Consider the following 13,158-nt stretch of genomic DNA (forward strand, 5'->3'; position numbering starts at 1 on the left):
TTACTATGATGTTTGTTGCACTGTGTGCATGATGGAGCAAAATCCCTCAAAGTAAATGACTACAATGTTCCCATGCAGGTATGGAAATGTACATGATTCATTGTATACAACAATGTACACGCAATGTATACATTGCATTTCAGATCACATGTTATGTTCTATACAGAGCAATTGTCTGATAAATAGCGGTTGTATCAAGGTGAATATTTGCAGCAGAGTTGCTCTAGAAAACTCTATATTAGAACTTTGAGTGAAGGCCCCTTTCATTCATTTGAATGTCATTTCAATGAGGGTAGCATGACAAATGTTTTCATAATGTGCATTCGAAATAATTTGCTTTTCCTCATCTATCCATCTGCTTCCCTTCATTCAGCTCTGCCAACCACAGCCACATGATGGCGCTGCTTCAGCAGCTGCTCTACAGCGAGTCCCTGTCACTGTCCTGGCGGGACATCATCGTCCCTGTGGTCCGCCAGGTGGTCCAGACAGTACGGCCCGACGTTCGCAGCTGCGACGACGACATGGACATCCGTCAGCTGATCCATATCAAGAAGGTCAGGCGCCATTCTCGTCACATCAGTCGAACTTTATTTAAAGCTCCCAGTTTGTAACACAGACAATATAATACAGAATTCAACAGATGGACTTCTGGACTTCAGTTGGTAACTCAATCTCCACCTGTGTTTTAGATTCCAGGGGGGAAGAAGTTTGATTCTACTGTGGTAAATGGCTTTGTATGCACCAAGAACATCGCCCACAAGAAGGTAGAGTCACGTTCTTCTCTTCAGCAAAATATCACCTTCTCTTTCCATTGTGCAATCTCTTCAGTCTTTGTAACTGTTATTCCCAGGACAGAGCCTTTTCTCATCTGTAATCAATTATTTTCTGTAATCAGATGAACTCGTATATCAAGAACCCTAAGATCCTGCTGCTGAAGTGCTCCATAGAGTATCTGTACAGGGAGGAGACCAAGTTTACCTGCATCGAGCCGATAGTGCTACAGGTCAGTACTTTGCTCTGGAAAGGACTGCCTCTTAATTTAGCTATAACACAAGTAGCAAATATCTCCTGTTCGAATCAATCTTGTTTCTTCCATAACAGTTTTATTGATAACTACAGTTAACAAATAAAACTGATAATAGCAAAACCAAGTCTTACATTTTCATTAGTCCCACTAAGGTTTTCTCACACTAAAAATAGGATGTTTTGACCCTTAGGAACGAGAGTTTCTGAAGAATTATGTGCAGCGTATAGTGGATGTCCGTCCCAACCTGGTCCTGGTGGAGAAGACGGTGTCTCGTATTGCTCAGGACATGCTGCTAGAGCATGGCATCACACTGGTCATCAACGTCAAACCTGTCAGTACAGCATCCACGCTATCATACCCTCTGCATTAGCTGCTGCTTTTTGCTCATAGCTCTTGTTGCCCTTGAGTCATGCCTGCTAGATCATTGCTTGGTCTTCTGTTTGAGTGAGTCATGCCTGCTAGATCATTGCTTGGTCTTCTGTTTGAGTGTTAATCGCCTCTGATATTCCTCTTGTGTCAATATGTGTAGCAAGTCCTGGACAGGGTGAGTCGTATGACCCAGGGTGACCTGATGATGTCTATGGACCAGCTCCTCACCAAGCCTCGTCTGGGAACCTGCCACAAATTCTACATGCAGCCCTTCACGCTGGCCAACAGTGAGTCGCACATCTCTTGTTCTTGACATAAATATCTTCTCCCCAAATACTACTGTGGGGACTGGGGAGAAGGCTATAGATAATGACCAATGCCGTGCAGCCAACCGTAGCTTGCCTGTCCTTCCAGGTGAGGTGAAGACCCTGATGTTCTTTGAGGGCTGCCCCCCTCAGCTGGGCTGCACTATCAAACTGCGGGGTGCAGCAGAGTACGAGCTGGCCAGGGTGAAGGAGATCATCATGCTGATGGTGTGTGTGGCCTACCACTCCCAACTGGAGATCTCTTTCCTCATGGACGAATTTGCCATGCCGCCCAGCCTGGCCCAGAGCACCTCCTTCCCCTGCCTGCTGGAGGGCACTACACTCAAGGAGGAGGCTGACGGAGAGAGCACTATAGTACCTGCGGCCGGAATGGAAGATTCTGCTCTGGGAGAAACAGTAGTAGGGCAACATGAAGAGGAAATGCCTGTCTCGGAGTCGTCATCCATGAACGGAGAGACAGACAGCCAGCAAGTCAACCTGAACCCAACATCGCCTTCCTCCTCAGTCCACGGCGAGGAGGCTGGGGACACAACAGAGACCAAGACCTCCACACCAGTTTCCAGCCCCCCCGCAGCGCCTCCCTGTGTGTCTCCTCCATTCCTCATGGAAGACGAGCAGGAGGTGAGCTCAGACACTCTGATGAGGGAGGCGGGGGAAGAGGGGAGCCTCGGGAAGGGGGAGTCCTTAGGTATGGAGGAAGGGGAAGATTCAGAAACGCCTCCTCCCAGGTTATTCCGGGACCCGCTGCAGGACGATACAGGGCTGTTTGTGGCGGAGCAGGTGGACTCCTCCGATGACCGTCTCAAGTCCATCTCTGCTGTCTTCAAGCAGGAGCTCAAGGACATCATCCTGTGCATCTCTCCCTTCATCACATTCAAAGAACCGTTCCTCCTTACCTCTGCTGGCCTGCACTGCCCCAGCAGGGACTACTTCCCTGAGCAGGTACCTTGTTTCATTATATACATGTATTCATTTGACATGGAATGACTGATGCATGCAGTCTGTATGCCCTGGCTTTATTCATGTTCGCCTTTTTTTTTTTTTCTTTTTTTTTTACAAATAACCTCATTTTGTGCTCAAAGTAAAAATAAATAAATCAAATAAACTGTTGCTAAAAAGGGGTGATGACATATGACTCAATGGAACGCTATAGTGATCGGTCATGTCATGACTGATATACAGTAAATACTGAAATAAATTAAATACATGTAGCTAGCATTAGACTTTGGCGTTAGCTACGCTCGTTAGCTACATGTACTATGTTCGCCAGGGCTCAAAACGCCACTGAATGACCACTTCGATATGTTAACCAGTTCGAGTCACGGCGCTCTTTCCATTAAGCCCATCAGCTCTGTTGGCTGGTTTGTTGATAATATAGCAATATTGTGGACTTCTAAACAAACGTTTTACGGAGGTACAGGACGGCCATACTGTTTCCGGTCACTCCCGCTGTAGACAAAGAGTATATATTGAAGGCAAGAGACGAAGCTCTTCTGCTTTTTGATAACAGCGCTGCACCCATGATGTTGCAGTGGAACAAGCTATTATTAGCCTTCGGTTCTTATCGGTGTAAGTTCTTTGGCACAAATCAGATGACGTACAAATATACCAATATACCAATGTTTTCATAGAACACCAACGGTTAGGAAAAGTGACTGGAGGGCTAACCTGTCTTCCCTCTGCTGTAGGTCTACTTATCCCCCCTCCTCAAAAAGGACTTGAAGGAGCAGGATGGGCGCAGGAAGCGGCAGCTCCTCAAAGACTCCGCCCCTTCCTCCCTGGTCGGAGGCCAGGCCAACGGGGGCCCCCCACCGCGGCCCATCGACGTTCTGCCCTCCCACCGCCTTACCAGCACCCGTATCATAGAGCAGTTGAACAGCAGCCAGGATCTGGCCAAGATGCTGGCAGAGTACAGAGCCAAGGGAGGCCGCATCCGGCAGAGGGAAGCCTCCGACCCCTTCAGCTCTGCCGGCCCTGGGGCTCCGGCCACTGGGCAGACCAGGGTGGGGGAGCGGGAGAGAGATGCACCAGTCAGGGCACCAGTGAAGGCTGATAGTGAAGAGGAGAAGCCAAGCGGACAGAGTGATATGAGCTGGGCATCCAAGGTGAGACTGGATCTGAAGTTTAAGGTGCAGCTGCAAACGAACCCTGAGACCCCCCCCCTTTATTTTATTTTATTTTATTTTATTTTATTTTATTTTATTTTATTTTATTTTATTTTATTATTATTTATTTATTCTTCTTTTTACGTGTCCTCAGTCCTCTTGGTTGATGCTTGCAAGTGGTAGAAGGTACTTTGCATTTCAGGTGGAGACAAGTAAGTTAGATTGATTCTACCTAAAGAACAGGAACCACACATCTGACCTGTGTCCATTGTCTCGTTCAGCCAGCACTGGTCTCAGACCAGTATGATCTGTTGGTGACAGGCGGAGCCCTCCACCACACCCCTGATCTGAGATCTGTGAGGGACACTGTGAGTGGCATGGTGTGTGCACTCATGGATTGTTGTGGCTCCCGTAGGCTTGTTTTTCACCTGTGTGTCTGTTTGTCGGTGCTGTGTTTAGCTGGACTGTCTGAACCCTGTCAACCACCAGAGACTGTGTGTGCTCTTCAGCAGCTCCTCAGCGCAGTCCAACAACGCCCCCAACCCCTGCGTCAGTCCATGGTAAACTGCTCACATCCAGTGGATTAATGGCAACATGCCATAACTGGCTTTAAATTAATTTTCACTCATTGTCTTTTTTTGTTAACAGGATTGTCACTATGGAGTTCTATGGCAAGAATGACCTCTCTCTTGGTGTATTCCTGGAGAGATACTGTTTCAGGTGAGACAAAATTGTAACATTTTGAACCTAATTAATTTGTCATACTTTTATCATAAATTTAGACTGTGATATGTGTTACACATCAAAACTAACAAAATCAGCCAGTTACATGTATGTGCTGAAATTAAATCTATCCATTTGCTTTGTTCATGTTTTTGTGCAAAATCAAATCAAATCAAATCATTTATTTCGCACAACACACAATACAAGTCATCATTTGGGTCATCAATGACATCCTAAAAAAGGTTTGTGTGAAATGTCTGTCTGTCTGTATGTTTGCATGCATTCATGTATGGTGGGTACTTGTGGGTTTTTCCAGGCCATCCTATCAGTGCCCCAGCATCTTCTGCGAGACTCCCATGGTGCACCACATCCGTCGGTTTGTGCATGGTAGTGGCTGCGTGCAGATTGTGTTGAAGGAGCTGGACTCTCCTGTGCCTGGTTATCAACACACCATTCTCAACTACTCTTGGTGCCGCGTTTGCAAACAGGTAAGTGATGACGATGATAATAATTATACTGCAGGTCACTAATTTATGTTGGCTCCTTTCTGCACTCTTTAAAGGGGAAAGAAGCCCCACTGGGGTTGATACTTGATAGGGTTGTTCAATCAAAACGAATGACTCAACAATTACTTGGCCAAAAAATGTGAGACTGTATATTAGGAGGAGAAAAGTTCCTCCTAAGAATATTGTTCCAGTTCCTACCGGTCGTATAAAGGTCAGATTACTTAAAACCCCTTTAAGCTAGGTGGAAAATGTGGACAGTGAGACTAAGTTATTCATCCTAATCATTTATCTTTTATATTTTCAGATGTTTTGGTTAATTAGGTCACAGACATTTAAATCACTTGCTCTATAATGAGCTGTAATGTTAATTGCCAGTTAATCAACTCCTGTGTTTATTGGCTGATAAATGAGTTAATTATTCCAGTGACCAATTGGAATGCCCAGTAGCCGAATTGAGCTAGTTCACAAGATTACACAGAGAGGATTGTTCCTACCTACACTCTTTTTATAGCTAACAGTACAAGTTCAGGGTGTGCCTTAGTTATTTTCTTCTCCTTCAATTGAGAGTCCTTGAAAACGAAGTAGATTGTTTTTCTCCCGTTTTATTGCCCTTGTTGTTCTAGCTGTATAACTCAACCTAGTGTTGTTGCTGCGATAACTATTTCTATCCTAGTGAGGTTATAAAGTCATAGTTTTTGTCATTTCATTTAATCATTTCATGACTACCAATTAATAGTAATTGTGGATAGTTTTAATTTAGTCACTCCGATGACACCTTGCTGCGCCACCTGGAGCGGGTGTGCCGTCTGCACCATGTGCTTTGGAAGTTGATTCCGCAACACCGCGCGCCGTTGAATTTGCATCTGTGTTCATGTCACTATGTGTCACGCGTTATTAACTTTGTATTGTTATTATTTATGTGTAAGAAATACGGGTGTTGTGTGGCCACTGGACACCATATAGCTTTATGAAGGCACATGCTTCATGCTTGTGCCGTCACCATTTGCGCCCTTCGCCTATCTCGCCACATGAGGGCGTTGCGATATAAGTTTAAATAGTAGTGTTTCATCATGCAATGGTTTCTTTGCATTCCTTAGTATTGCCCTGTAGTCTGTACCTCAAATATCCAATAGCTTATTCAGATATTGTATGGGTAGGCCTATTCCTTTATGTGAAAAGTTAACATTTCTATCAAAATAAATGAGCAGCTGTAAACAAGGCTATCTCGGTGAGTACTCGACCAATTTGAAAAAAATATGTCACGATGAGTTTATTAGACACATACAGTGTGGAAAATAGCGTCCAAAAAAACGAAATTCTCCTTTAAATATGAATTCCTGTCTCCCGTGTCCTGACAGACACCTCGCAGTGATAGTCAAACTCCTGATTCCTGAACTAGCTATCCACCTGATCCTACAGATCCTGATAGCACACCTTGTATACTAAAAGTCTACCTGTGATAAATAGTGCTGTTCAACTCTGTGCCTGCCCCTCTTTGTAGGTGACACCAGTGGTGCCGTTGTCGAATGACTCGTGGTCCATGTCATTTGCCAAATACCTGGAGCTGCGCTTCTATGGCCACCAGTACACCAGGAGGGCCAACGCCGAACCCTGTGGACACTCCATCCACAATGACTACCACCAGTACTTCTCCTACAACCAGATGGTGGCTTCCTTCAGGTTGGCCAGCTTTCACTTCATCGTCCTCTCCAGCCGGTCGAAACCAACCGTCCAACTCTGTCCAATTCATTCAATGACCCATCCAGCATCTATCATTTCATTTCATTAGATTAGATGAAATTTAATTATCTTTATGGGTAAACTAGGTTGTAGCAGCAGCATAGAGAAGGATATACATGAGAATAAAAATATGTGCAGTGTTTAAGGTAACACATTGTTGATTTATCCATCCGAACCCTGTATATGATCTGTCATAGATTCCCCTCCCCTTCATTCTTGTCAATATGAGCTGTGGGAAATGGTCACGCTCACTTCAAACCCTACAAGGACGTTCTGTTCATGATGGGATTTTTGTGATACACTGACGCAACATGTTTTCCTCTCTCTCTCTCTCTCTCTCTCTCTCTCTCTCTCTCTCTCTCTCCCTCTCTCTCTCTCTCTCTCTCTCTCTCTCTCTCTCTCTCTCTCTCTCTCTCTCTCTCTCCCTCTCTCTCTCTCTCTCTCTCTCTCTCTCTCTCCCTCTCTCTCTCTCTCTCTCTCAGCTACATCTCTGTAAGGCTGCTGGAGATTTGCCTTCCTCCTCCCAAGATCTTCATCAGGAACCAGGGGCCTTCTAAAGCCAACATGCAGCAGGACCTCAAGGACTTCTGTCAGAAGTAAATAAGTACCATGGTCATAGCTCACCGCACTGCATTCATTCATGTTGCAAACACACAGGAAGGACATCTGAGAACTATCTAGTTTGATCAGCGGATCCCATAATAATAATCATAATAATGGCAACAATAACAAAATTAAGAATAAGAATTATAGCTGAAAGCGGCAATTGAGGCGTCCAAGCACAATATGGTAATTTGTCCAAAAATGAGAAACGTAATAACTGTGACTTAATAACTCTGACTTTGAACCAATTGTGTAGAATGACCCATATTATACAGTATATTGTGCGAGCGACGCGTGTGTGTTTAAAAAATAAAGCCGTGAGCAGACCTGTCTTGAGACTGCGTTTGTGGACTCGTCTGGGATTCACCTGGTGAAATATCTGGTCATGTGTGATGCCCTGTCGCTGCTCAGTCATATAGTGAAAACCAAAACAACACAAAGACTCGGGTTATAAGACCGTAAGTTGTGTAGTGAAAAGAACATCAGCTGGGTAGTGTCACTGTGTCCGTGCCATTAAGATTGGTTTTTGGGTGTTTCGCACATGGCCTGACCGCACCCACTCAACTCGACTCATTCCCCCTGCTCTCTCCTCAGAGTGACTCAGGTCTCTTTCCCCCTGCTCTCTCCTCAGAGTGACTCAGGTCTCTTTCCCCCTGCTCTCTCCTCACAGTGACTCAGGTCTCTTTCCCCCTGCTCTCTCCTCAGAGTGACTCAGGTCTCTTTCCCCCTGCTCTCTCCTCACAGTGACTCAGGTCTCTTTCCCCCTGCTCTCTCCTCACAGTGACTCAGGTCTCTTTCCCCCTGCTCTCTCCTCACAGTGACTCAGGTCTCTTTCCCCCTGCTCTCTCCTCACAGTGACTCAGGTCTCTTTTCCCCTGCTCTCTCCTCAGAGTGACTCAGGTCTCTTTCCCCCTGCTCTCTCCTCAGAGTGACTCAGGTCTCTTTCCCCCTGCTCTCTCCTCAGAGTGACTCAGGTCTCTTTCCCCCTGCTCTCTCCTCAGAGTGACTCAGGTCTCTTTCCCCCTGCTCTCTCCTCACAGTGACTCAGGTCTCTTTCCCCCTGCTCTCTCCTCACAGTGACTCAGGTCTCTTTCCCCCTGCTCTCTCCTCAGAGTGACTCAGGTCTCTTTCCCCCTGCTCTCTCCTCACAGTGACTCAGGTCTCTTTCCCCCTGCTCTCTCCTCACAGTGACTCAGGTCTCTTTCCCCCTGCTCTCTCCTCACAGTGACTCAGGTCTCTTTCCCCCTGCTCTCTCCTCACAGTGACTCAGGTCTCTTTCCCCCTGCTCTCTCCTCAGAGTGACTCAGGTCTCTTTCCCCCTGCTCTCTCCTCAGAGTGACTCAGGTCTCTTTCCCCCTGCTCTCTCCTCAGAGTGACTCAGGTCTCTTTCCCCCTGCTCTCTCCTCAGAGTGACTCAGGTCTCTTTCCCCCTGCTCTCTCCTCACAGTGACTCAGGTCTCTTTCCCCCTGCTCTCTCCTCACAGTGACTCAGGTCTCTTTCCCCCTGCTCTCTCCTCAGAGTGACTCAGGTCTCTTTCCCCCTGCTCTCTCCTCAGAGTGACTCAGGTCTACCTGGCCATAGATGACCGCCTCACCTCCCTCAAGACGGAGACCTTCAGCAAGACACGAGAGGAAAAGATGGAGGACCTGTTTGCTCAGAAAGACGTAGGTTCCCCATCTCTCAACGCCATGTCTTATCTCTGTGTGTATGGATGTCTCCATGTCTTATCTCTGTGTGTACGGATGTCTCCATGTCTTATCTCTGTGTGTGTACGGATGTGCTAAATGGGTTACGATGGTGTCTCTGTGTGTATAGATGGAGGAGGCGGAGCTGCGGAGCTGGATCGAGAAGCTGCAGGCGCGACTGCAGGCCTGCGGTCTGGACTCCCCTCAGCAGCTGCAGGCTGTTCTGGAGTCAGTGGTGATGAAGAAACAGAGTCTGTGTGAGACCCTACAGTCCTGGAATACCAGGTCAGACTCACTACTGCTTAAAGGAACAGTACAGTTAAATGAAAAGTCTTATCATCATCTACTCACTCTCATGCCAGTTGAATCACACGTGAAATGTGTCCGTGTAATGCATAGGGAGGTTTGCCAGCACAACTCAAGAGAAAACCAGTCACCATTGACTTCAATACAGTACATCTGAAGTCAATTGTTTTCTCTTATTTTATTTTATTTATTTATTTTTATTTTTATTTTTTTTATTTTTTTTTTATTTTTTGAGAAAGGGACAGTGCATATTAATGAACAGTGCAGTCAGTACATGTAAATATGCCAGATTATAGCTCAAAGGCTAGTTTCCATCTGGAGTCCCTTGGCAGGTTGATGTAATTCAAAGAAAAAGCAAAGTGACAGAAAACACATACATTACATAGGAAATATACAATATCAGTAATAGTACAATTAGTAAAAGAGAGAAAAGGAAAAATAAATGATTAATGGTAAGAGTTAGTAGTAGTACATGTGTGAGCATCCTGCACAATCACACATGGTCACAGGACTGGTTCATTCTCAGCCACGCCTTCAGATGGCCCTTGAAGGTGGCCAAGCTGGAGCTTCCCCTTATAGATTATTATTGGCATTGGCAATCTATTAATAATAATAACTTTAATTTATATAGCGCCTTTCATATTTAGTAGTCAAACAAAGCCAAATATAGTAGCCAGCTGGAGTAGGTTCGAGGTTGTTTGGCGACCGGGACACATGTAACAGAAATCTCTCAGCGGATCTTTTATTTGGTATGATGTCATTTGACGGTCTGTCTGTCTGTCTGTCTGTCTGTCTGTCTGTCTGTCTGTCTGTCTGTCTGCATGTCTGTCTGCATGTCTGTCTGACTGTCTGTCTGCATGTCTGTCTGACTGTCTGTCTGTCTGTCTGTCTGCCTGCCTGTCTGTCTGTCTGTCTGCATGTCTGTCTGCATGTCTGTCTGACTGTCTGTCTGTCTGTCTGTCTGCATGTCTGTCTGCATGTCTGTCTGACCAACCCCAGGCTGCAGGACTTGTTCCAGCTGGAGAAAGGCAGGAAGCGTCTGTCTGTCCCTCCCAGCCCAGGCAGGCACAGACAGACCACCGCTGACGACAGTAAGGTTAGTAGCATCATTCAGCTCTTAGGCTTACTCTACTCTTACGGGAGAGGAACCTGTTCATTTGATTGATCTATTCACTCTTCTATTCCATGTAAACGGAGGTTGATCTGTGGCATGGCTGATCAGTTTGGGGCCTGCGGGTCAAACTTGGGCCCATGCTCAGTATGTTTTGGCCCTCCATGGTTTTGAAAGGGGGGAAAAAAACACTGCCAATATTACTATTTTTCAGAGGCTGTGGCGGGCTCATTTTTAAAGCTAGTTTGATCATACTTTTTACCATATGAAACTAGAAGACCTATTTTAGATTTAGAATGTAAATTGTCTATAGATAGATAGATGGATAGATAGATAGAGTACTTTATTAATCCCCTGGGGGAAATTCTTGTGTTACAGCAGAAGTCAATGTCAGTACATCTCAGTAAAACCCACACAAAAGAAAAAGCCAATGTCAAAAATATGTCAGACATAGAAACCATGTCAGAAACATGTCAAGAAAGCACAGCATTTAAGTTATCCTATCTACAATAATGTTAAATAAAATAAGATAAGAAAAGAAATTGCACCTGTAATTTACAGCTGTAGCAAGCACACATGTTCTATGTGGCCAAAATGGACATTGTGCAACATCATTATAATTATAAAGTGACATACAGTAACAGCAATGATGAAATGAGGGTTCACCAGCGTATCTATGGGAGGGGTGTGGAGGAGAGAGGGAGAGGGAGTGAAAGGAGGAGTCTGCTCTCCCTGCATGTATCTATGGGAGGGGTGTGGAGGAGAGAGGGAGAGGGAGTGAAAGGAGGAGTCTGCTCTCCCTGCATGTATCTATGTGAGGGGTGTGGAGGAGAGAGGGAGAGGGAGTGAAAGGAGGAGTCTGCTCTCCCTGCATGTATCTATGTGAGGGGTGTGGAGGAGAGAGGGAGAGGGAGTGAAAGGAGGAGTCTGCTCTCCCTGCATGTATCTATGTGAGGGGTGTGGAGGAGAGAGGGAGAGGGAGTGAAAGGAGGAGTCTGCTCTCCCTGCATGTATCTATGTGAGGGGTGAGGAGGAGAGAGGGAGAGGGAGTGAAAGGAGGAGTCTGCTCTCCCTGCATGTATCTATGTGAGGGGTGTGGAGGAGAGAGGGAGAGGGAGTGAAAGGAGGAGTCTGCTCTCCCTGCATGTATCTATGAGAGGAGGGGTGTGGAGGAGAGAGGGAGAGGGAGTGAAAGGAGGAGTCTGCTCTCCCTGCATGTATCTATGTGAGGGGTGTGGAGGAGAGAGGGAGAGGGAGTGAAAGGAGGAGTCTGCTCTCCCTGCATGTATCTATGGGAGGAGGGGTGTGGAGGAGAGAGGGAGAGGGAGTGAAAGGAGGAGTCTGCTCTCCCTGCATGTATCTATGGGAGGGCTGTGGAGGAGAGAGGGAGAGGGAGAGAAAGGAGGAGTCTGCTCTCCCTGCATGTATCTATGAGAGGAGGGCTGTGGAGGAGAGAGGGAGAGGGAGAGAAAGGAGGAGTCTGCTCTCCCTGCATGTATCTATGGGAGGAGTGTGGAGGAGAGAGGGAGAGGGAGTGAAAGGAGGAGTCTGCTCTCCCTGCATGTATCTATGGGAGGGGTGTGGAGGAGAGAGGGAGAGGGAGTGAAAGGAGGAGTCTGCTCTCCCTGCATGTATCTATGGGAGGGCTGTGGAGGAGAGAGGGAGAGGGAGAGGGAGTGAAAGGAGGAGTCTGCTCTCCCTGCATGTATCTATGGGAGGGCTGTGGAGGAGAGAGGGAGAGGGAGAGGGAGTGAAAGGAGGAGTCTGCTCTCCCTGCATGTATCTATGGGAGGAGGGGTGTGGAGGAGAGAGAGGGAGAGGGAGTGAAAGGAGGAGTCTGCTCTCCCTGCATGTATCTATGGGAGGAGGGGTGTGGAGGAGAGAGGGAGAGGGAGTGAAAGGAGGAGTCTGCTCTCCCTGCATGTATCTATGGGAGGAGGGGTGTGGAGGAGAGAGGGAGAGGGAGTGAAAGGAGGAGTCTGCTCTCCCTGCATGTATCTATGGGAGGAGGGGTGTGGAGGAGAGAGGGAGAGGGAGTGAAAGGAGGAGTCTGCTCTCCCTGCATGTACACGACTTATTATATAGCTAATTGCAGTGGGCACAAAAGAGCTCCTGTAACGCTCTTTAGTTCAGGAGAGCTGCTGGAGCCTCTGACTGAACACACTCTGTTGTCCTGTAACACTCTTTAGTGCAGGAGAGCTGCTGGAGCCTCTGAGACTGAACACTCTGTTGTCCTGTAACGCTCTTTAGTGCAGGGGAGCTGCTGGAGCCTCTGACTGAACACACTCTGTTGTCCTGTAACGCTCTTTAGTGCAGGAGAGCTGCTGGAGCCTCTGACTGAACACACTCTGTTGTCCTGTAACGCTCTTTAGTGCAGGAGAGCTGCTGGAGCCTCTGACTGAACACACTCTGTTGTCCTGTAACGCTCTTTAGTGCAGGAGAGCTGCTGGAGCCTCTGACTGAACACACTCTGTTGTCCTGTAACACTCTTTAGTGCAGGGGAGCTGCTGGAGCCTCTGCCTGAACACACTCTGTTGTCCTGTAACACTCTTTAGTGCAGGGGAGCTGCTGGAGCCTCTGACTGAACACACTCTGTTGTCCTGTAACACTCTTTAGTGCAGGGGAGCTGCTGGAGCCTCTGACTGAACACACTCTG

The 13,158-nt window shown here is 47.0% G+C and overlaps 1 protein-coding gene across 2 annotated transcripts in view; it reads left to right on the forward strand.

The window, feature by feature from the left end:
* Positions 1–13,158, forward strand: part of pikfyve (phosphoinositide kinase, FYVE finger containing) — a 41,005-nt gene that overhangs the window by 18,084 nt on the left and 9,763 nt on the right. Inside the window, exons 15-30 of one of the 2 annotated variants that reach the window (XM_083641498.1) lie at positions 374–554; positions 690–764; positions 896–1,003; positions 1,218–1,358; positions 1,557–1,683; positions 1,811–2,664; positions 3,411–3,827; positions 4,109–4,195; positions 4,287–4,387; positions 4,476–4,547; positions 4,867–5,038; positions 6,558–6,736; positions 7,279–7,392; positions 8,956–9,064; positions 9,216–9,370; positions 10,391–10,487. In XM_083641498.1, the coding sequence (XP_083497624.1) occupies positions 374–554; positions 690–764; positions 896–1,003; positions 1,218–1,358; positions 1,557–1,683; positions 1,811–2,664; positions 3,411–3,827; positions 4,109–4,195; positions 4,287–4,387; positions 4,476–4,547; positions 4,867–5,038; positions 6,558–6,736; positions 7,279–7,392; positions 8,956–9,064; positions 9,216–9,370; positions 10,391–10,487 (2,989 nt within the window). The remainder of the gene's footprint in view (positions 1–373; positions 555–689; positions 765–895; positions 1,004–1,217; positions 1,359–1,556; positions 1,684–1,810; positions 2,665–3,410; positions 3,828–4,108; positions 4,196–4,286; positions 4,388–4,475; positions 4,548–4,866; positions 5,039–6,557; positions 6,737–7,278; positions 7,393–8,955; positions 9,065–9,215; positions 9,371–10,390; positions 10,488–13,158) is intronic. The other variant, XM_083641499.1, reaches the window with a different exon arrangement.

Source organism: Poromitra crassiceps (genome assembly GCF_964638095.1).
Source record: "Poromitra crassiceps genome assembly, chromosome: 8".
NCBI lineage: Eukaryota > Metazoa > Chordata > Actinopteri > Beryciformes > Melamphaidae > Poromitra > Poromitra crassiceps.